General features: G+C 39.1%; 1 protein-coding gene across 1 annotated transcript in view; it reads right to left on the reverse strand.

Annotated features, from left to right (window-relative positions):
* LOC140462914 (transcription initiation factor TFIID subunit 4-like) overlaps positions 1 to 25187 on the reverse strand; it is a 102006-nt gene that overhangs the window by 29068 nt on the left and 47751 nt on the right. Inside the window, exons 2-5 of the mRNA XM_072556392.1 lie at positions 14930 to 15084; positions 9745 to 9861; positions 8767 to 8916; positions 1328 to 1450 (exon numbers count right to left, since the gene is read on the reverse strand). Of these exons, the coding sequence (XP_072412493.1) occupies positions 1328 to 1450; positions 8767 to 8916; positions 9745 to 9861; positions 14930 to 15084 (545 nt within the window). The remainder of the gene's footprint in view (positions 1 to 1327; positions 1451 to 8766; positions 8917 to 9744; positions 9862 to 14929; positions 15085 to 25187) is intronic.

Here is a 25187-nt window from a genome sequence, read left to right on the forward strand (position 1 = left end):
AGGAAGAGAAGAACTTTTGAGTGAGACAAGGGTGGGTATTGAGTAGGTCAAAGTGGCGAAAACTCCCCGCACTGTCCAACAGTTTGTAGCTTGCATAGACCAACTCTCATACGTTGGGGGAAACTAGATAAATCTGCCCTCAAAAGTCCCCAAGTTGCTCAGGGGAAATCCACTCACAGGGGCAACCAGGGAAAGGTCACTCCTGTAAGGAAAATAGAAGAAAATGGTTAGCAGCTGCTCCTCCAATCACAGGCCACTCTCTTCCAAATTTGCTGTTGAAACTCAGTAGTGAAACAACATGTGAATGGAGGAGCACAGGCAGTTACACAAGTAAGTAAAGGCTAAGAGGGAATCATTCAACTTGCCTTTAGACAAGGATGGGGTTACAGGCTGCCTTGATCAGAGGCAGGGGTCAGCAGTTACCTCATTCAGAGGCCTGGATTGGGAGCTGAAGCCAGAATCAAAGGTCACCTTGTGGCAAGGCCAGGATATGGAACAGTCTTGTGCCACGGTCAGGACATGGAGCCTTTTGCTGTGTCCAAGAACTCTGGCTGCTGGAATTGGGATGTCTTTTGAGAATATCCAACCAAATATACTTAAAGAGTATGGCATAATATAGTGTAAGACTTTTAAAGTTGAGATTAATTGAGAAACTTAAAACTTTTCTTTAAGAGTGGAGGGTGAATGTTAGTTAAGTGAAAATGTACTATTTACAAGTATGAATAATGCAGCTTTTAAAGGCTGTTAGGCATGTTTTGCTTGTGAAATCTGTTTTGTGCACATAATGGATAACTTTCCTGTATGATGCTGAGAATTACAGCACCAATGTTTTGTTTTGAGGAAAATTCAAAAGATTCCAAATTTCAGGTACAAGCAGTGATTCTCCATCACCTGACTATTTAATCAAGTCTTTGTTATATCTGTGGTTTGTATGATACATCGCTGCAAAATTTGAAACTGTATCCTCTGTAATATTAAACCACAAAGGTTTAAATAACAGAAAACCAATTAGCCCACTGTGAGCGTTGCTGTTTGTTGCTAGTATGATTCAAAATGAATTTCAATATCAGGCTTTTTTCCCCATATTTTGTATCGAATTCTATTTAAGATACATTTATTTACTATTCTCTGAAAAGATGCTTCTCTATCTCAACCGCCCTCATGATATACTATTCTATCCTCTCTAATAACTCTACGTAAAGATTTTGTTTCTTTGTTTTGCTTATGTTACACATTCACTCCCAATTCAGAAACAATTGGCATTTTGTTGAGATAGCTTTTTACTTCAACAAAATTAATGCAGAAATGTGTATACTATATTTCTCACCAACAAGTTCTGCACCAGTTCTTTAACATTGGCAGCTGTTTCTGTTGACTGTTTACCACTTGAAGCTAGTTTGATCAGCGTAGATAGAAAGTTCTTACACTTCTTCACATTTTCCATGGTTTCCTGTGGAGCATAATAAGGATTTAATGAAGGGAAAAGTACACCACCATATAATTAAAAACATTTTACATACAAAGTTTACTTTACATGTTGAAGAGTCATTTATGGAACAGTAGGGAAACTTCAGATCTTGTATAAAACAATTCCATACGCTTTGCATTTGCTTCAAAACTAGAAGTTTTCCAACTTACTAAAAGTTAAAAATATTTTTTTTTTGTGAAGACTGGTATAGTTCCAGTTGTTGGAACTTTTAGGCATTGGATTAATATTGTACCTTTAACATAGGGAAGTGTTCCGAAGCATGACGCAAAGTTATAATCAAACATGAGTCAGCAGCAAGCCAATGAAGATGACATTAATGAGGACTAAACGTTTGGCGAAAGTAGTAGATTTTAAGAAGGGTCTTTAAAATACGGAAAGAAAAAGAAATTTCAGCAAGAAAATCCAGAGTTTCGAGCCTGGACAACTGAAAGCATGCTGCCAATGGTGGGGTGGAGGGTGTGGTGGATTGGTAAGCTTCAAGTGTTGGGAGTAGAGTCTTTGAAGATTTGTGGAAATAGGAAGACTATTGTGATAAAATGGAGAAAGAGCATGGAGGAATTTGAACACAATGAAGATTTTACATTTAAGATGTTGATCGACTTTTATGTCAACATCATAAGGGTCATGGGTGAACCAAACCTCCTGTAGGCTTTAATGGGAATTTAGAATTCTGGATGAAATTCTGGAGCATGGAGATTGACAAACCAGAAAAACAGTAAAACAATACAATCAACACTGACAAAAGCATTTAGAAGATGGGCTGAGACATGTGAAGACAGGCAGAAGTTGAGGTGGAGGAACATGCTGAAATCACCAAGTGGGATTCTGGATGATTTTTATCCACCAACAACCATCAATGATGAGACTAATTTATGCCTATTTCTTATCCATCTGTTTACTCGCACAGTCCTGAAACTGAAAACAAAACTTCCACATTTTAATTGCCCATTACAGTTTTCTTCCAAATAACTTCATAGAATATTGTCAGCGAAATATTATTTTCTCTCCTTCAGGTCACATCACTTTTATTATTTGTCAGAATTATTTAAAAAGGAACATTTGAGGATGTGACAAAACAAATTGATGAAGGGAGAGCACTGGATGTGATGTATATGGATTTTAGTAAGGCATTTGATAAGGATCTCTGTGATAGGCTCATTCAGAAAGTAAGGAGGCATGGGATGGAGGGTAACTTGGCTGTCTGGACACAGAATTGGCTCGTCCATAAAAGACAGAGGGTGGTAATAGATGAAAAGCATTCAGCCTGGAGCTTGGTGACCAGTGGTGTTCTGCAGGGATCTGTTCTGGGGCCTCTACTCTTTGTGATTTTTATAAATGATTTGGATGAGGAAGTGGAGGAGTGGGTTAATACGTTTACCAATGACACAAAGATTGGTGGAATTGTGGATAGTGTCAAGGACTGTTGTAGCTTGCAATGGGACATTGACAGGATGCACAGCTGGGCTGAGAAGTGGCAGATGGAGTTCAACCTGGAAAAGTGAGAAGTGATTCATTTTCAAAAGGTCAAATTTGAATGCAGATTATAGATTTAAAGGCAGGATTCTTTGCAGTGTGCAGTGTGGAGGAACACTGGCATCTTATAGTCCACATCCATAGATCCCTAAAGGTTGCCACCCAAATTGATAGGGTTGTTAAAAAAGGTGTATGATGTCATAGAGTCATACAGATGTACAGCACTGAAACAGACCCTTTGGTCCAACTTGTCCATGATGACCAGCTATCCTAATCTCATCTAGTCCCATTTGGCGACACTTGGCCCATATCACTCTAAACCTTTCCTATTCATATACCCATCCAGATGCCTTTTAAATGCTGTAAATGTATCCCCTTCCTCTGTTAACTCATTCCATACACATACCACCCTCTATGTGAAAAAGTTGCCCCTTAGATCCCTTTTATATCTTTGCCCCCTCAGCCTAAAGCGATGCCCTCTAGTTCTGGACTCCCCCACCCCGGGGAAAAGAACCTTGTCTATGTATCCTATTCATGCCCCTCATGATTTTATAAACTTCTATAAAGTCACTCCTCAGTCTCTGAAATTCCAAGGAAAACAGCCCCACCCTATCCTTATAGCTCAAATTCTCCAAACCCTGGCAACATCCTTGTAAATCTTTTCTGAACCCTTTCAAGTTTCACAACATCTTTCCGTTGGTGTGTTGGCTTTCATTAGAAGGGGCATTGACATTAAGAGCTGTGAAGTTATGCTGCAGTTCTGTAAAGCCCTGGTTAGACCACACTTTGAATATTATGCTCAGTGCTGGTCACCTCATTATAGGAAGGATGTGGAAGCTTTAAGAGGGAGTGCAGAGGAGATTTACCAGGATGCTGCCTGGACTGGAGGGTATGTCTTATGAAGAAAGGTTCAGGGTTTTCTCACTGGAGCAAAGAAGGATGAGAGGTGACTTGATAGAGGTGTACAAGATGATGAGAGGCATAGACACAGTGGGTGGCCATAGACATTTTCCCAGGCAGAAATGGTTGTTACGAGGGGCATACTTTTAAAGGTCATTGGTGAAAGCTTTAGGGCAGATGTCAGGGTTGGTTCTTTACTCAGTGTGGTGGGTGCGTGGAACACACTGCAGCAGTAGTAGTAGAGTCAGCTACATTAGGGACATTTAAGCGACTCTTGGATCGGCACATGAATGATATTAAAATAAAGGGTATGTAGGTCAGTTTGATCTTAGAGTAGGATAAAAAGTCAGCACAACATAGAGGGCTGAAGGGCCTGTACTGTGCTGTAGTGTTCTAATTTCTATTACAAAAGAAGGGGGATGGGAAAGAAAATATATCCAACATCCTTTTGCACAGTAATGAAATTGCAGAAATGAGATATTTATTGACTGTGGGTGTGTTTAACAGCACCAACTAATCTTTAGGTATTGGACTTTGCTTGATGTTCTTTAATAATAGCAAGCAAGTGTATTCTATTAACAAAAAAAAAATTTCAATAACTGTAAGTTAAATTGTGGTCCCAGGTTAACTTGTAATTCTCTTGTGAATGTAGAGGTAATTTGGGTCAGCGAGTTCAACTGGCGGGATGCCTGGTTTGTAGCGCAGTGTGATACCAACAGTATGGGTTCAATTCCTACAGTGGCTGAGGTTACCATGAAGAATTCTCCTTCTCAACCTTTCCCCTTCCCCAGGGCGTACTGACAGAGGTTAAACTACCACCAGTCATTGCTCTTGTTTGGGTGAGTAGTCCTACAGTCGGATCAGACTGTGGTGACTTTTACCTTTCATAGGGGTGATTTGATTACTTGCCTTTAATGACTATCTATATATTAACAACTGACCACAATAAAACCATATTCTTTCAGTAAATTAAGTATTAAAATTGTGCTTTTTAAAATTATAGGTTAAAAACCATTTCTTTTAAACTGTGAACATTTAGTGTCTGCTTTTATTCCCTTGCCTCTCTCTTTAGATTACGCAGAAAGAGATTTAAAAAATGATGAAATCCAGCTTATGTGGAAATACTCAAAGCAATGTGGTTTATGTCCTGTTGTGGACACCAAGTGTGGAAAACAAATACTGACTTCTACCAAAAATAATTGATTATTGCAATGGAAATACAATGTAACGACGTGTTGTAAAAATGACTGATGCTTGATGCATCAGTGTGGTTTGGCAACTGCTCTTCTCAAGACCGCGAGAAACTACAGACAGTCATGAACTAAGCCCAGTTCATCACATAAATCAATCTCCCAAGCAGTGACTCCACCTGTACTTCCCACTGCCTTTGGAAAGCAACCAGCATAATCAAAAATGCCTCCCACCCCAGCTATACTCTCTTTCACCCTCTTCCATTGGGCAGAAGATATAAAAGTTTGAATATATGTATGCATAGATTCAGGAACACCTTCTTCGCCACTGTTATCAGACTTTTGAATGGACCTCTCAAATACTAATTCTGAACTGTCTCTCTGTGTAATTTCTCCGCGCCTGTAAGACTGTATTCTATACTCTGTTCTGCTACCCTGAAGAACTCTATATGGTATGATTTGCCTGTACAGCATGCAGAACAACACTCGGTACATGTGACAATAATAAATCAATCACAATCACAAATTATTCATCATCGGGTAAGACCTTTCTGAATCAAACACATTTGGGTGGCTTAATAATGCTATCTGATTAAGAATATTGGATAAAGCCTTTGCTACTGACTGCAACAGCATTGTACATATTTATACACCATTATTCATTTTGGTATAAATAGAGACCAATTGTAATTTTTTGGCTTGCATATATGCTGTGATGACAATACTCACTTAGTTACTAACCCTAGAATTTACAACTACTTTTTCCCAGGTGGAATATATTTCTAACCATCCAGCTTGCTGCTGACAGAAATTTGGAACTTTTTCTTTATGTGCAGTTTGAGTGCCTACCAGCAGATGGCTGTATATCTTTAGCCCATCAGCCATTAATCTGTTTTGGGTTTCTAGTGTTGAATGGACTTGGCTGACATACTGACCTACATTAATCGTGAAAGGGTAGTCTTAAGCATGTAACTCTAATACGGAAGCAATGGATCTTACAAATACATAACATAACTCCCTGTGTGAACATGGAAGTTACAGTTCAAATTTGGCCAGCATTACCTATTAAAGTAACAAATTATTTAAGAATATCTAGTAAATACAAAGACCCAGAAATATTTAATTGCAGACAATAAGAAACAACATTCCTTCCAAATCAGAGTTACTTGGTAATTGTTAAATGACACTTAAAAGACAAATGGCGTTGGAAGTTTTATTTTAATCAATGTAAAGTTAAAAAAAACGTAATACTTCATCGGTGATGAAATTTCAGAAACAATATTCTATAGACTGAATGAACATAATCACAACGTCAAAGGATCTAAGATTGCCTTTTTGCCAACATGCATTTCTATCCTAACTTTCAAAATACCACGATCATTGCATGAAAGGAAAACAATGGATTACTACAGAAACCATATTTAATACGAAATAAAACCTTTGTACAGCAAGTGTACTTCAGAACCACTCAAACTCAGGAAACTATTGGCATTGTTTATAGTTTATTCACAATACATTCACTTTGCAGTGAGTGGAATGTGCTCAAAATTTAGCCAAAAGAATCTTATAATAAGGCATTGTACAAAAGTAAATCAACTATTCAAAAGTGACATATCTCCATCAGACCTGAATACGGATAAAATGTCGATAAATTTAATATAATGTCTTAAAAACTTTCATTTTAAAATGTTAAAAAAAATCTTTGTTAAAACATAATTTATTGTTGGAACATAAACCTACTTTCTTTAATACGTTTGATATTTCTTTAGCATGAAAATGAAATTTGCTAGAGTTCCAGAGAACTACAAGCTGCTCTCTCATTACAGCAAGGTGAGTTTAACCTGCATTCCAGTGCACATCTGTATAGGCCGATTAAAAATGTTAACAAGTTAAGCTAGGAGGGGACATTTTGTAGTACAGTGGTTGTGTCCCCACCTCTAGGTCAGAAGGTGTAGGTTCACATTCCTCTTGCTGCTCAACATGAATGCCATACATGATGGAACAAAGTGATTAAAAATAAGTGATTGTCCCCAACTCTGATTAAAACTATTAGTTCAGTCAAGCTGCATCTGAAGATTTTAAAATAGTGAAGCTGGGGGCTCTTCTGGTGTAATGGTAATGTCTTTGCCTCCGAGCCAGGAGGCCCAATTTCAAGTCCCAATTGCTTCTAAGGTGTGTAATAACATCTTGGAACAGGCTACTTAGAAAATATTTAAGAGTTAAGTCATTTTTAGGGCCAGAAGATTCAGGGTGAAGTCCCACCTTCCCTGGAGGTGTCTCATAACAGGTTCAAACAGGTCGATTTAAAAACAGCTAAAAATTAAGCCCATGACAATCTACTGAGGACTCTTGTGATGTAGTCGTAGCATCCCTATCTTTGGGTCAGAAGGCCTAGGTTCAAGTTGCCTCTGCTCTAGAAGTGTGTAAAAACATGTCTGAGCAGATTGGTTAGGAAATATCTAAAGGTTAAGCTAATGACCACTTACTGAGCATTCTTGCGGTACAGAGGTTGTGGTTGCTTACACGTATTTGTAATCAACTTGTTCAGTATTGAGACACACCTCTAGAACCAATGGGACTTGAATCCATGCCCTCTGACTCAAAGGTCGAAACACTACCACTTTCTGAACACATTCTGATACCTGTGGTTTCACCTTCTGTGATTTCACCTTCTAAGATGGGACACAAACCTTCTGGCCCAGAGACGCACTGTCACAAGAGCCCCAGAAGGCCTGTTCCTGTCTGAATAGGTTGAATAAAACAACTATAACTCGAGCCTTTGGGCCTCTTGTAGTGCAGTGGTAATGTAAAACAGGTACGGGCTTGCTGAATAAAGTGCAAAGATCATTGAGGCTCAATATTTCTATACTGGCGTGATGCGAATGGACACATGAGCATATGAATGAGGAGCAGAAAATACAGGTTAATTCAAGTTTTTGATTTCAAGTAAGCTCCTACAACGTAAAAGAAATAGCTTAAAAAAACACTGAACCAGACAGAACAATTTACATAGATTTAATCAAAATTGTTTTGTATGCATTCAGTTATGGAAATGCAGTTTTTAAGAAAATCCACAGTTTAAAATATTGTCTGTGTTTAATTTGTAAAAGGCAATGGCCTAGCAGTAGTATCACTCAACTGTTAATCCAGACAATCAGGTAATGTTCTGGGGACCTTGGTTTGAATTTCACAATGGCAGATGGTGAAATTTGAATTCAATAAAAATCTGGAATTAAGAGTCTGATGATGACTATGAAACCATTGTCGACTGTTAGAAAAATCCATCTGGTTCACTCATGTCCTTTAGGACTGCAATCCTTACCTGGTCTGACCTACATGTGACTCTACAGCCACAGCAATGTGGTTGACTCTTAACTGCCCTTTGGCAAATTAGGAATAGGCAATAAATGCTGGCCTCATCCCACAAATTAATTAAATAAAAAGAAATTTTGTTAAATAAATGGAACGATTACATTGTCTAACTCTAGCAATATATGTTATGTATATGATAAAGTTGTTAATTGCTGTGATGGATATTTTTGCTCCACTGTATTTCATTGCCAAGGAAGTTTTCCTTAATCAGATTTTGTTAATCGATGTAAATTTCATTTCTCACAGGTGTAGGCTGCAAATAGTTCTGAACTCTCAATTGCAGTTTTGTTACAATGTCATATCTTACAGGTTTCACACCATGCATCAACAAATGATTCTTACCGCTGAGGCAGTGGGTTGAAGTATCTGTGATGAAGGACCCCCAGCAGCAGCTGCTAATGTTTGTACAGATCTCTGAGGTGTTCCTGGTTGGACTGTTGTTGCTGTCCCTATTGAAGCTGCAGATGTTGACCCACTTATTACAATCTGAGACTGGAAGATAAATAAATAATTTGCCTTTATCTAACATCATTCATGGCTTTAAGATGTTGCAAATAAAGCACCTTAAAGAATAGTCACTTTGTAAGGATATGAGGCGTTCAATTTGCACTATAAGCTCCCATAAAGTTTCCTGCTCTTCTCCAAATGGTATGATTGATCCTTTACTCCAGAAAGGGCAAAGAGAATCTTATCCACTTCTGACAATACAATATTTCTTCAGTACTGTAGTGAAGTGTCCATTTAGTTTATGTGCAAAGTTTAAAACCATGTCCAGTAGTATTATTGAAACAAATTGTAAAGTGCCAAAAGTCATTAACATTTTTTTCATGTGTTAAAATCTCAGTGACACATTACTGACATAATGGATTCTGAAGACTTCAAACACAAAAAAAAAATCACCCTTCTCATTTAACAAAAACAAACCACAAAATCTATGGGGTAGGAACAGGAAGTATTTTAGCTATTGTACCTTTCACCAAGATTGTGGCTTATCTGCATTATAACTCTACCCACTCCTTTTGATTCACTCTTCTGTACGCTTGTTTAGCAAAATATGGTGCGGCAAATGACTTTTCTCCGTGCATTAGTTTAATATTGCATTCCTTTATTAATTGTGTCAAGCTTGTCCTTCGCTCAAGACTCAAACTCTTGAAGTGAAATTGAAATAATACACTGCACAATACACTTTCGTACATATATCCTGAAGGTTTAACTTTACTAACAGACATTTCTAGTCTAACTTTGAAAACTGTTCTCATTGATTTGCAATAAAAGTGAACTCAATATTTTTAGGTATCACAACTTGGTTCGTAACATTACCTGAACAGTTGGAGGTCGCTGCAATGCAGTTGTTACTTGTACTGTAGTCTGTGGCTGAGAAACTGGTTTGATGATCGTAGGTGTCACTTGTCGTGCAATTATTTGTGTTCCAGGTGCCTAGAAATGATAATGAAAATGTAGGAAAGATGGGGCCAACCTTTGCAGGATTACTGAAGCATGGTTTCTTTTGAGAAAATAATCTAAAAATTATTCAAATATAAATGTAAATAGTTATCCATTTTGATAAAAGTCAATACATAAATATAAAACTATTATGATTTGGAGATGCCGGTGTTGGACTGGGGTGTACAATGTTCAAAATCACACAACACCAGGTTATAGTCCAACAGGTTTAACTGGAAGCACGAGCTTTCGGAGCGCTGCTCCATCACCTGATGACAACCAGCTGATGAAGGAGCAGCGCTCCGAAAGCTAATGCTTCCATTTAAACCTGTTGGACTATAACCTGGTGTTGTATGATTTTGAACTTAATAAAATTATTAAGTCATAACTTTCAGCACCTTGGAGAGTGGTAAAACACTCAACAAATTACTCATTCTAATTTAGAAAGCAGAAAATGAAGAAATGCAGAAAATGGTTCAATTTTCTAGTTTGGTGATGTTTCTCCTTGTGGCGTTCTCTAAAACACATTAAAATAAATAAAATACACAAATTGGAGGGAATTCTGAGGGACAGGATGTACAAGTATTTGGAAAGGCAAGGACTGATTAGGGATATTCAACATGGCTTTGAGTGGGGGAAATCATGTCTCACAAACTTGATTGAGTTTTTTTTGAAGAAGTAACAAAGAGGATTGATGAGGACTGAGCAGCAGAGGTGATCTATATGGACTTCAGTAAGGCACACAACAAGGTTCCACATGGGAGACTGATTAGCAAGGTTAGATCTTACAGAAAACAAGGAGAACTAGCCATTTGGATACAGAACTGGCTCAAAAGGTAGAAGACAGAGGGTGGTAGTGGAGGGTTGTTTTTCACACAGGAGGTCTGTGACCAGTGGAGTGCCACAAGGATCGCTGCTGGATCCTCTACTTTTTGTCATTTACATAAATGATTTGGATGTGATCACAAGAGGTACAGTTAGTAGGTTTGCAGATGACACCAAAATTGGAGGTGTAGTGGACAGCGAAGAGGGATCCTCAGATTATAACAGGATCTTGACCAGATGGGCCAATGGGCTGAGAAGCGGCAGATGGAGTTTAATTCAGATAAATGAGAGGTGCTGCATTTTGGGAAAGCAAACCTTAGCAGGACTTATACAGTTAATGGTAATGTCCTAGGGAGTGTTGCTGAACAAAGAGACTTTGGAGTGCAGGTTCGTAGCTCCTTGAAAGTGGAGTCGCAGGTAGGTAGGATAGCGAAGAAGGCATTTGATATGCTTTCTTTTATTGACCAGAGTATTGAGTACAGGAGTTGGGAGGTCATGTTGCGGCTGTCCAGGACATTGGTTAGGCCACTGTTGGAATACTGCGTGCAATTCTAGTCTCCTTCCTATCGGAAAGATGTTGTGAAACTTGAAAGGGTTCAGAAAAGATTTAAAAGGATGTTGCCAGGGTTGGAGGATTTGAGCTAGAGGGAGAGGCTGAAAGACTGGGGCTGGTTTCCCTGGGGTGTCGGAGGCTGAGGGGTGACCTTATAGAGGTTTATAAATTATGAGGGGCATGGATAGGGTAAATAGACAAAGTCTTTTCCCTGGGGTCGGGAAGTACAGAACTAGAGGGCATAGGTTTTGGGAGAGAGGGGAAATATATAAAAGAGACCTAAGGGGCAACTTTTTCGCACAAAGGGTGGTACGTGCATGGAATGAGCTGCCAGAGGAAGTGGTGGAGGCTGGTACAATTGCAACATTCAAGAGGCATTTGGATGGGTATATGAATAAGAAGGGTTTGGAGGGATTTGGGCAGGGTGCTGGCAGGTGGGACTAGTTTGGGTTGGGATATCTGATCGGCATGGACGGGTTGGATCGAAGGGTCTGTTTCCATGCTGTACATCTCTATGACTCCATGACTCTAATTAGTAAACTCTAACATATGGTGAACTTAATTCCACTGCTGGTTGTACTGTTCAGGGTTTACCTAAGACTAACAGAGATCCACAAAGCATTAATCTACACAGTGGCATATCTGTATTATCGATATTGCAACATCATTTCTTTAAATTCCAATTCCATACAATCCTTCTCATGCATACATATTCTGTTCCCTTTATCCCTCTCCTTTCATTCCCATCTCACCTTCCAAGCTATTCCCATCCCATCCTATCATTAATTTCATTCTTCCTATGCCATCCCATACCTTTTAGCACATTCATCCCATCCTCCATTTTGAATTTTCCATGTATTTCCCCGACTCTTGCCAATACATTCAAAATATGGAGAAACTATCAAACATCAAATGCTACACAACAAAGCAATTTTTATTACAATTTTGAGAAGCTTCAATAGACTTGAGTTAACAATCAATCAATTTCAGAACACAGTCATCAGATCTGAAATGTCATGTGTACAACAGTCAGTCACATTTTGAAGACCCTAGGTTGACATCCATTAGGAGCTTGGGTTTTGTCAGCTTTTAGTCTTTTTTTTCTGTCTTAAGAGTTTACCTCAGTACCCTTTCTTGTGGTGACTGTCACTGTTTTAGGTTCCTCCTTCATTTCAACCATCGACTGACCAATTTCCTTTCAATTCACCATGATTGCTTTATGCTCCATTATTCATTCTCAGGCTCACTCCAGAGGAGCAATGTTCACTTACGTACTAGTTTGTTTTTCAAATAACCATAGAAATGCTACTGTTTGATTTTGAGATTTTGAGCCAGCTTTACGAGCAGTCCAAAAGTAAGGAAGGAGAAAAAAATAGTCATTATATTTTTTTTAATATTTTGTCCAGTCTTTTAATCTACCATTACTCTTCACAGAAATATAATTTTTTCTTTCAATTTCATATCATCTTCAACTCCCTTAGAATGCCATAGATGGTGTGTCCTTCTCTTGGTATGTACTTCATCTTTCTTTCTCACTGGAAAGTATCTATGCTGAGTGTTAGGAAATGTCGCCTTCAATGTCTGCCATCTACTAATAGATTCCTGAACTTGAATTTTCCAGTTCTCTTTAGTCAATCCTGTCTTCATTCCCTCAACATTGCCCTTATTAAGCTTAAAATGTTGTCTTGGACAAACTATTCTAACCCTCAGATTGAATGTGAATCCAATCGTGTTACAATCACTGCTATTATGCGATCTAGAATTCCCTGCCCTTTGGCTCCGGAACATGCTGTGCTAGGAAACTGTCCTGAAAATCTTCAATAAACTCACCATCAAGACTACAGAAGATGGCTCACCACCACCATATCGAAGGTAATTAGGACAGCAATAAATGCTGGTGTTCAGTGACGTACACATCCCATAAATGAAGTTACATGATCACTTTGTTCTATCAATATTTGATTTAAAGTTGTCTTCAGTGCTCTAATTATACAAGTTGCCCGAATACTAATTTAAGCACAATTCTGAAGACGACCTTTCCTCAATACTGCCAATGTCTAATGAACCGAAACTAATTTATCTATTTTACAAACCCACCCTTGCAAATTTAGTGGACCTATTTATTTCTCAAGTTTAAGATTTGCAACATTAATTGGAACAAATTAGAATGTTTCATTGCTGAGAAAAAGAATGAGTTACTAATTATCATGTTAGAATTTGAACATATTTATATAAATAATTACCATGTGTATCTCAACAGATGATGGGTATGTATTAAAAACTATTTTCTGAATGTTAAGCATAAGAAATTGATCTGGCCTGTGAATTAATAAAAATGGTGCTCACAGATTACCTAGACAATTTAAACCCTAGTTATTACTGTTTTATAAGCAGATGTAATCATGCAAGGAAACAGAAAGCTTGCATGCAGTTACACCATGTATTTGGGGGAAAATTACTGTACTACAAGCAGATTGTAGTACAAGACAAAGGAAGTCTTGCTACAATAGCATAGGGCTTTGATAAGACCACATTTAGAGTAACGTGCACAGTTTTCATCTCCACATTTAATGAAGGACATTTTGTGTTGGAGGCAGTGCAGCAAAGAGCCATGAAATTAGTTTGTAGTGTAACAGGATTGCCTCATGTTGCTGCTGAGTAAATTGGGCCTATACTGTCAGGAATGAAGAGAATGAAAGAAGGAGGAATGATTGAAACACACAATAACCTGAAGGCATTTAACAGGGTACCCACCCAGTAGTTGTATCCCAGGAATGGGGAGTCCAGAACATGAGAATCATGAGGAGAAATGTTTTCAAATCAAATGACTGTGAAACTTTGGAACTGTCAACCACAGATTTATGGATTCTCCAATAATTACTATATTTACAGCTGACAGGAAAAGGCTCTGATCCAAGAAAATCAACAGCAGATGGTACAATAGAGTTGAGACAAATGATTAGCCATGATCACAATTAAAGGTAGAATAGGTTCAAAAGGTTAGATGGTCTACAATTGCTCCTATTCTTATATTTATATGTTCCTACAACTCCAGATTTAGGTTCAGCTGTTAGACACCAACATGTCTTGAGAAGAACCCTTTTTTATTGTTAGCTAGTGCTGATAGATTTAAGGAAAGACAGACATTTTATTTTACATCTACATTATGAAAATTACGGCAAAAAACAACAAAAATTCAATTACATGGCTAGAATGCTCCACTGTATTGACTTTGCCTCGAAAGAAGGCATTATAGTTTAGTTAAAAAAACATAAATATTAGTTTCATGTTTTCAATCTATTAAAAAGTAATGAAAATTAAAAGCAACATTTTACATTTTTTTTCTGATACTATCAACTGTGTGCACATGACAATCAGTGGCACAAACAAAGCTCAATATAACATCGCTGGAAAGTCTACTTCTAGGATCCAAAGACATTTTTTGGAATACTAATAAACCTGGAGTTCAGATTTACAATATGCAGCCATCTGACAATAGAACTGACTTTCAAATCCAGACTGCAAGTTCTTCATCTGGATAAAACTGCATCAAAACCATTTAACCCTCATTGAAGTGAGGTAGCAGACAAAATGTTCCAGCCAAGTACTAAGCAGACTCTGTTGTATGAGTTAAAATACTTAGCAAATTCAACTGTGGACCCTGAGTGGGGAGCATTCCCTTACCTGTACTGTTGAGATCTGAACTGGAGGACCACTGGTAGGTGTAGCTGATCTTGAAGTGAGTGCCCCTTGAGACTGAGCTTGTGACTGCATCTGTTGTAGAGCTTGCTGAGGAATCAGCATCAACTGTCCACTGTCACTTCGCACAAGAACCATTCCTAGATGAAGAAAACAATTTATTTAGAATTCCCATTCATTTAGATTCTGGAAAACAATATTTTCATGAATTTAATGTCCCAATCAAAAATAAAGGTATTTAAAATGTGATTATCTGAGCAGATTGATACAATTCAATCAAATGCTCGCCATTAAAATCAAAAGGAGGCTTGCAAATAAAAGAACTATTGAGTTAATATTTATTCAATTTTGTGAGAAATTATGACGCTAGAAATGTGTACATTTTACACAACAGTTTTTTTTCCACATCCTTAGGATATCCCAAAGTGCTTCATGACCAGTTAATTACTTCTGCAGCGTAACTACTGACATCTTGTTGGCAAATAACAAGACAGCATTAGACTGAGTATGGCATCAAGGAGTCCTGGCAAAACTGAACTGGTTGGGAATTGGAAGAAAATGTTTCACTGATTGGAGTCATATCTTGCACAAAGGAAAACGGTTGTGGTTGCTGAAGGTCTATCACTCTGTCTCAGGACCGCAGGACATCCTGAGGATAGTATCCCAGATGCAACTATCTTCAGCTGTTTCATCAATGACCTTCCTTACATTACAAAGTCAGAAGTGGAAATGTTTGCACAATGTTCATTACCATTCACAACACCTCAAATACTGAAGCAGTCTGCGCAAATATGCAGCAAGATCTGGACAAAAGGCTTGGGCTGATAAGTGGCAAGTAATATTTGAAGCAGACTTGCACCAGTTTGTAGCAAATGAGTGCAGTTATTGGGTGAGAAAGTGTCAAAACCCTTAATTTGTGTAAACCTAATTTAGACTGTAATTTGTAGTTGGCATTAAAGTAAAATATGTAGTTTAAAATTTTGTAGTTAGGGGCTTTGAGCAGGTTTATTTTCAAGTAGTGCATTGAAAGCACAGCCTAATTAATGAACTAACCAGAACTTCCAGTGGAAGGGGAGGGACCCCATCATAATGCATATTAATATCAATTACATCGATATGACTAGAAAGAAGATTCTGCTTAAAGAATTTTGAACAGCAAGAAATAAAATTGAAAAGTAAAACATAAAACAATATTAAATAAAACATATGGCAACCAATTTATGCACAGCATAGCCCCACAAATAAATTAGGTGAATGAGCCGCTGGAGAAATGCTCATGAGCATACTAGGCAAACCCCTTACTATTCGTCAAGAAAGTCCATGATGTTATGTTTTATCTAAATGAGCACATTTCCAAGAATGCATTCATTATTCTTTCTGTACTGGATTAAAGCAGCAGTCTACATTGTGTTCTAGCTTTGGATTGGGCGCATAACTTACAAATATTTAATTCAGTGGTGAGAGTACGACCCTTTAAACAAGCTAATGTACATGTAATGACAATTACAGGAGACGCCCTACCATACTTCCCAAATGTATCAATGTGAATTAACACTAGTTTCACTAGAAGCTGTTATTCGTCAATTTTATGACTTTAATGAGGCAAGAAAGTAAAGCTTGCGCACAGAAAAAACACTGGAATTGAAGTTTGCTCATCTTTATTTACAGACAAGCAATTGTGTTCCAAACACAAGAAATTTGAATAACTTGAAAAATAAGCCGCACAATATAATGAAACATTTTACAAACACACACGTTATTAAAAAAACAGACATTTCTCCCTAATTTAGTTGTGATATACTCAAAAGTATATATGGTCAGAGTTCTATAATTTCATTCTGTAGTAAATCTTCCCTATCTGAAATCTGTAGTTATATCCTCTATTCAACAATAATACATGTAAAATTGTCCTCAATGTAATATTGAGAGCATACTGCATTTTTGAAAGTGCCAATAGTCAATCAATACATTAAACCAAACCAACACTTTTCTATAATAATGGGCATAAAAGATTGCATAGTGCTACTCAAACACATTTTACCACTATCTTGGTCATCTATGAATTAATGAACATCAATAAAACAGATTGTCTGTTATTTATCTCATCATTCATTGTTGCATCCTATTGTGGGCAAATTGGTTCCATTACATCTGAGACTACACTTGAGAAAGATCAACTATAAGAAAGTATTTTGCTGATCGTAATTACAGTTTTTCTCAGCAGCACACTGAGAATTCTATTGCACAAAGGAACCAATCTAGCTTTCGAATTGCAGCTATCCTTTTTTGGTCAAACTTACTGCCCTGTCCTTGTAACTTTTCATGTCGTTTGCGAATCTTTATCAGATTTTGTTTTATTAGCTTTGATAATAGCTTGATAATCATGTTCTAATGACCTTCTATGAAAAGAGAACCTTCTTCCAATTTTGACTTTCACTCTTCAAATTATAGTCCTTCATGAAAAATGTATGAACATAAAATACATTCTCATGGAGAGCTTTCTCATTCTAACCCTCCTCAACAACTTCTAATTTTGTTATTCAACCTCAAACCTTTAGTTAATTGCAATGCAGTACCACACAGGTGCCAGTGCATGTGGCTTAAAGTCTATGAAGCCCAACCTATTGTGATCAGTTTTCTGCCTGATTCCCTACATTAAACTGCGTGTAGGTTCCAGTGAAAGATGCAATTTCAGAGCTTGCTCTCCATTTGCGATGGTGCTCAATATTCACTTTTCTCACTGCTGTCTACACTGTCAATAGAGATTCTTTAAATCCAGTATTGTTTCCAGTGCAGCATTGTCTACAAGCAGCAAGGCTCCTTGGTCAATCAAACTGAACCATCTTTAGACAAGTGGAGAGTTCTGCCCAAAGCAAGACACACAAATTAGATTTAAAGAATGTACAGCAAGTGGAATAGAGATTAGGAAATACAATTGGGTTAGTATGAGAGATTAAAGACCGACAGAAAAAAAAATGCATTTTTAAAAAAATTCTCCAACAGAGATTACAGAAAGTTAGGCATGAATTTAAAAAGGAGGTCCTCAAGAGTAGTAATATCTGGATTACTCCCAGTGCTAGAGCTAGTGAGGACAGGAATAGGAGGATAGAGCAGATGAATGCATGGCTGAGGAGCTGGTGTATGGGAGAAGGATTCACATTTTTGGATCAGTGGAATCTCTTTTGGGGTAGAAGTGGATAGGATACTGAAGGTGGCATTCGGGATGCCTTCCTTTATTGGTCGGAGTATTGAGTACAGTATGGGAAAGCCTGTTGTGGCTGTACAGGACATTGGTTAGGCCACTGTTGAAATATTGCGAGCAATTCTGGTCTCCTTCCTATCAGAAAGATGTTGTGAAACTTGAAAGGGTGTAGGAAATATTCACAAGGATGTTGCCAGGGTTGGAGGATTTGAGCTATAGGGAGAGGCTGAACAAGCTGGGGCTGTTTTCCCTGGAGCATTGGAGGCTGAGGGGTGACCTAATAGAGGTTTACAGAATTATGAGGGGCATGGATAGGGTAGATAGACAAAGTCTTTTCCCTGGGTTGGGAGAATCCAGAACTAGATGGCATAGGTTTAGGGTGAGAGGGGAAAGATATAAGAGAGACCTAACGGGCAACTTTTTCACGCAGAGGGTGGTACGTGTATGGAATGAGCTGCCAGAGGAAGTGGTGGCGGCTATTACAATTGTAACATTTAAAAAGGCATTTGGATGGGTATATGAATAGGAAGGGTTTGGAAGGATATGGGCCGGGTGCTGACAGGTTGGACTAGATTGGGTTGGGATATCTAATCTGCATTGTTGGGTTAGACCGAACGGTCCGTTTCCATGCTATACATCTCTATGACTTGTACCAGAAGGACGGATTGCACCTAAATTGGAAGGGGACTAATATACTGGCTGGGAGAATTGCTAGGGCTGCTCGAGAGGATTTAAACCACTAACGTGGGGGGGTTTGGGACCCAGGGGGATAGTGAGGAAAGAGATCAATCTGAGGCTGATACAGTTGAGAACAGAAGCGAATCAAACAGTCAGGGCAGGCAGGGACAAGGTAGGACTAATAAATTAAACTGCATTTATTTCAATGCAAGGGGCCTAGCAGGGAAGGCAGATGAACTCAGGGCTTGGTTAGGAACATGGGACTGGGATATCACAGCAATTACAGAAACATGGCTTAGAGATGGACAGGACTGGCAGCTTAACATTTCAGGATACAAATGCTACAGGAAGGATAGAAAGGGAGGCAAGAGGGGGAGTGGCATTTTTTGATAAGGGATAGCATTACAACTGTGCTGAGGGAGGATATTCCTGGAAGTACATCCAGGGAAGTTATTTGGGTGGAGCTGAGAAGTAAGAAACGGATGATCACCTTATTGGGATTGTATTATAGAGCCCTCAATAGTCAGAGGGAAATTGAGAAACAAATTTTTAAGGAGATCTCAGCTATCTGTAAGAATAATAGGGTGATTATGGTAGGGGATTGTAACTTTCCAAACATAAACTGGGACTGCCATAGTGTTAAGAGTTTAGATAGAGAGGAATTTGTTAAGTGTGTACAAGAAAATTTTCTGATTCAGTATGTGGATGTACCTACTAGAACTCTTGGGAAATAAGGCTGGGCAGGTGACTGAGGTGTCAGTGGGGCCAGTGACCATAATTCTATTAGATTTAAAACAGTGATGGAAGAGGATAGACTAGATCTAAGAGTTGAAGTTCTAAATTGGAGAAAGGCCAATTTTGATGGAATTAGGCAAGAACTTTTGAAAGCTGTTTGGGGGCTGATGTTTGCAGGCAAAGGGACAGTTAGAAAATGGGAAGCCTTCAGAAATGAGATAACGAGAATCCAGAGAAAGTATATTCCTGTTAGGGTGAAAGGAAAGGCTGGTAGGTATAGGGAATGCTGGATGACTAAAGAAATGGAGGATTTGGTTAAAAAGAAAGAAGCGTATGTAAAGTATAGACAGGATAGATCGAGTGAATCCTTAGAAGAGTATAAAGGAAGTAGGAGTATACTTAAGAGGGAAATCAGGAAGGCAAAAAGGGGACATGAGATAGCTTTGGCAAAAAGAGAATTAAGGAGAATCAAAGGGTTTTTACAAATACATTAAGGACAAAAGGGTAGCTAGGGAGAAAATAGGGCCCCTCAAAAATCAGCAAGGCAGCCTTTGTGTGGAGCCACAGAAAATTGGGGAGATACTACACGAGTATTTTGTATTAATATTTATCGTGGAAAAGGATATGGAAGATATAGACTGTACAGAAATAGATGGTAACACTGTGAAAAAATGTCCAAATTACAGAGGAGGAAGTGCTGGATGTCTTAAAAAATACATAAAGGTGGATAAATCCCCAAGACCTAATCAGCTATACTCTAGAACTCTGTGGGAAGCTAGAGAGGTGATTGCTGGGCCTCACGCGGAGATATTTGTATCATCGATAGCCACAGGTGAGGTGCTAGGAGACTGGAGGTTGGCTAATGTGGTGCCACTTTTTAAGAAGGGTGGTAAGGACAAGCCAGGGAACCATAGACTAGTGAGCCTGACCTCGTTGGTGGGCAAGTTGTTGGAGGGAATCCTGAGGGACAGGATGTATACGTATTTGGAAAGGCAAGGACTGATTAGGGATAGTCAACATGGCTTTGTGCATGGGAAATCATGTCTCACAAACTTGATTGAGTTTTTTGAAGTAACAAAGAGGATTGATGAGGGCAGAGCGGTAGTTGTGATCTATATGGACTTCAGTGAGGCGTTCAACAAGGTTTCTCATGGGAGACTGATTAGCAACGTCAGATCTCACGGAATACAGGGAGAACTAGCCATTTGGATACAGAACTAGCTCAAAAGATAGAAGACAGAGGGTGGTGGTGGAGGGTTGTTTTTCACACTGGAGGCCTATGACCAGTGGAGTGCCACAAGGATCAGTTCTGGGTCCACTACTTTTTGTCATTTACATAAATGATTTGGATGCGAGCACAAGAGGTACAGTTAGTACGTTTGCAGATGACACCAAAATTGGAGATGTAGTGGACAGCGAAGAGGTTTACCTCATATTACTACAGGATCTGGACCAGGTGGGCCAATGGGCTGAAAAGTGGCAGATGGAGTTTAATTCAGATAAATGCGAGTTGCTCCATTTTGGGAAAGCAAATCTTAGCAGGACTTATACAGTTAATGGTAAGGTCCTAGGGAGTGTTGCTGAACAAAGAGACCTTGGAGTGCAGGTTCATAGCTCCTTGAAAGTGGAGTCGCAGGTAGATAGGAGAGTGAAGGAGGTGTTTGGTATGCTTTCTTTTATTGGTCAGAGTACTGAGTACAGGAGTTGGGAGGTCATGTTGCGGCTGTCCAGGACATTGGTTAGGCCACTGTTGGAATATTGTGTGCAATTCTGGTCTCCTTTCTATCGGACAGATGCTGTGAAACTTGCAAGGGTTCAGTAAAGACTTACAAGGATGTTGCCAGGATTAGAGGATCTGAGCTAGAGGGTGAGCCTGGACAGGCTGGAGCTGTTTTCCCTGGAGCAGAGGCTGAGGGGTGACCTTATAGAGGTTTACAAAATCATGAGCGGCATGGATAGGGTAAATAGGCAAAGTCTTTTCTCTGGGGTCGGGGAGTCCAGAACTAGAGGGCATAGGTTTATGGTGAAAGATATAAGAGCGACCTAAGGGGCAACTTTTTCATACAGAGGGTGATGCATGTATGGAATGACCTGCCAGAGGAAGTGGTGGAGGCTGGTACAATTGCAACATTTAAGAAGCATTTGGATGGGTATATGAATAGGAAGGGTTTGGTGGGATATGGGCCGGGGGCTGGCAGGTGGGACTAGATTGGGTTGGACTGAAAGGTCTGTTTCCATGCTGTACATCTCTATGACTCTATGACTAATTTTCTTCTGAAGGAACAGAGTTCTGTATCGACAAAATTCTTTCAGGGTGAAAAAGGTTTTTCTTAAGTAATTATCACTATTGCACCACGATAAAAGTCACTTATAAATGCACCAGCCTAACATTTTCCAGCCATTTTTAGAGCAGAAGTAGTGGGTAAGAATTGCATGTTCATACCACTATTTATTTCAATGCTGGCTTTATCAATAAGGATTGCTCAGGATACTTCTGACAGCAACATTTGGATTACTACATTTAACTCCTGACGTTGCTGTTAGATTATCTCCATTATAATTTTGATCATAGACAGCTTTACTATTTTCATAAATCCAAAGCCATTATCTGGTAATAACTGCTACCAAGTCATACAGCATGGAAACAGACCATTTGATCCAACTAGTCCACAATAACCATGTTCCCTGCTTTTGACCCACATCCCTCCAAACCTTTCCTATTCATGTACTTATCTAAATGTCTTTTAAATTTTGTAACTGTACCTACATCTACCACTTTCTCTGGAAGTTCATTCCACATATGAATGAACGAACGAACGAATAAATGAAACACTATGTAAAAAAGTTGCCCCAATGTTCTTTTTAAATCTTTCTCCTCTCACCTTAAAAGTATTTCCCCTAATTTTGAACTCACCCAGTCCTTGCTATTCACCTTATCTACCTCTCATGATTTTATGAACTTCTAGAAGGTCACCCCTCAACCCCTAAGCTCCAGTGAAAAAAGTCCCAGTCTATCTTTATAACTCAAATCCTCCATTCCCAACAACATCATGGTAAGTCTTTTTTGGACTTGAAGTGTTGGGAACTTTGTGCCACAATGTTACTGTCCCAACCTCTGGGCCAGAAGTTTTAGGTTCAACACTCATTTAGCCCACAGATTCATCATAAGTCCAAACTGGTTGTTTGAAAGTTTTCTTTACAAGAAAGATTTTGATGGGTGAATGGGTACTCAAGAGTATAAAAAGAAAGATTTTGGGACACTGGCTTTATTAGGAAGGAGGCAGACATTAAATAATGCTATATTCTGTAAACAAGACTGATAGTAAGTAAAAGATTGCTGTCTAGCTTGCTACTTCACCACTGGACCAGAATAAATTAACGTGGTAGCAGAGAACGGTTGGCAAAAGGAGAAAGTCGGATATTTTCTCAGACATATTTTAATGTCAGTTACTTTATGAAGAATAGCTGAAAGGAGAAGAAAATTGTAAGGGTGATGATTAACCACTGATGAATTCCAAATCTGAAAAGCAAAATCAAGTGAATATGTGAACATTACTAAAGAGAAAAAAAAAGGTATGGATTTGACAAATATAAAATCAAAAGCAAAGGTTTCTGTGAATTGTATGCTTATCAGTTGGATACTGAAGATATTTGAACAGAATGATAGAGATGTACAGCACGGAAACAGACCCTTTGGTCCAACTCGTCTATGCCGACCAGATATCCCAACCCAATCTAGTCCCATCTGCCAGCACCCTGCCAATATCCCTCCAAACCCTTCCTATTCACATACCCATCCAGATGCCTCTTAAAATGTTGCAATTGTACCAGCCTCCACCACTTCCTCTGGCAGCTCATTCCACACACACACCATCCTCTGCGTGAAAACATTGCCCCGTAGGTCTCTTTTATATCTTTCCCCTCTTACCCTAAACCTATGCCGTCTAGTTCTGTACTCCCTGATCCCAGGGAAAAGACTGTCTATTTATCCTATACATGCCCCTCATGATTTTATAAACCTCTATGGTCTCCCCTCAGCCTCCAATGCTCCAGGGCAATGCTCCAGGGAAAACAGTCCCAGCCTGTTCAGCCTCTCCCTATAGCTCAAATCCTCCAACCCTGGCAACATCCTTGTAAATCTTTTTTGAACCCTTTCAAATTTCACAACACCTTTCCGATAGGAAGGAGACCAGAACTGCGTGCAATATTCCAACAGTGGCCTAACTAATGTCCTGTAAAGCCGCAACATGACCTCCCAACTCCTGTACTCAATATTCTGACCGATAAAGGAAAGCATAACAAACGCCTTCTTCACTATCCTATCTACCTGCAGCTCCACTTTCAAGGAGCTATGAACCTGCACTCCAAGGTCTCTTTGTTCAGCAACACTCCCCAGGACCTTACCATTAAGGTGTATACGTCCTGCTAAAATTTGCTTTCCCAAAATGCAGCACCTCACATTTATCTGAATTAAACTCCATCTACCACTTCTCAGCCCATTGGCTCATCCGGTCCAGATCCTGTTGTAATCTGAGGTAACCCCCTTCGCTGTCCAATACACCTCCAATTTTGGTGTCATCGGCAAACTTACTAACCGTACCTCTTATGCTCACATCGAAATCATTTATATAAATGATGAAAAGTAGTGGACCCAGCATCGATCCTTGTGGCACTCCACTGGTCACAGGCCTCCAGTCTGAAAAACAACCCTCCACTACCACCCTCTGCCTTCTACCTTTGAGCCAGTTCTGTACCCACATGGCGAGTTCTCTCTGTATTACATGAGATCTAACCTTGCTAACCAGCCTACCCTGGGGAACCTTGTTGAGTGCCTTACTGAAGTCCATATAGATCACAGCTACCGCTCTGCCCTCTTCAATCCTCTTTGTTAATTCTTCAAAAAACTCAATCAAGTTTGAGAGACAGGATTTCCTACACACAAAGTCATGTTGACTATCCCTAATCAGTCCTTGCATTTCCAAATTAATGAACATCCTGTCCCTCAGGATTCCCTCCAACAACTTGCCCACTAACAATGTCAGGCTCACTGGTCTACAGTTCCATGGCTTGTCCTTACCACCTTTCTTAAACAGTGGCACCACATTAGCCAACCTTCAGTCCTCTAGCACCTCACCTATGACTATCGATGATTCAAATATCTCAGCAAGAGGCCCAGCAATCACTTTCCTAGCTTCCCACAGAGTCCTAGGGTACACCTGATCAGGTCTTGGGGATTTATCCACTTTTATGCATTTCGAGACATCCAGCACTTCCTCCTCTGTAATATAGACATTTTTCAAGATGTCATCATCTGTTTCCCGACATTCTATATTTTCCATGCCCTTCGCCACAGTAAATACTGATGCAAAACACTTGCTTAGTATCTCCCCCATGCTCCACACAAAGGGCGCTTTGCTGATCTTTGCGAGGCCCTATTCTCTCCCTAGTTACCCTTTTGTCCTTCATGTATTTTCTTCTAAGTTTAATTTATAAAGCTAAATAGATGCCTATGGGACATGGTCAGATTCCGATAGATTTTGTAAGGCTGATTTTCATTCCTTACAGGAATATATCATGGCATTTAGTAGATCATTGTTTAGATGCCTGCAGAAGTTTAATTTACGGATT

This window comes from Chiloscyllium punctatum, chromosome 37, assembly GCF_047496795.1.
Source record: "Chiloscyllium punctatum isolate Juve2018m chromosome 37, sChiPun1.3, whole genome shotgun sequence".
Classification (NCBI taxonomy): domain Eukaryota; kingdom Metazoa; phylum Chordata; class Chondrichthyes; order Orectolobiformes; family Hemiscylliidae; genus Chiloscyllium; species Chiloscyllium punctatum.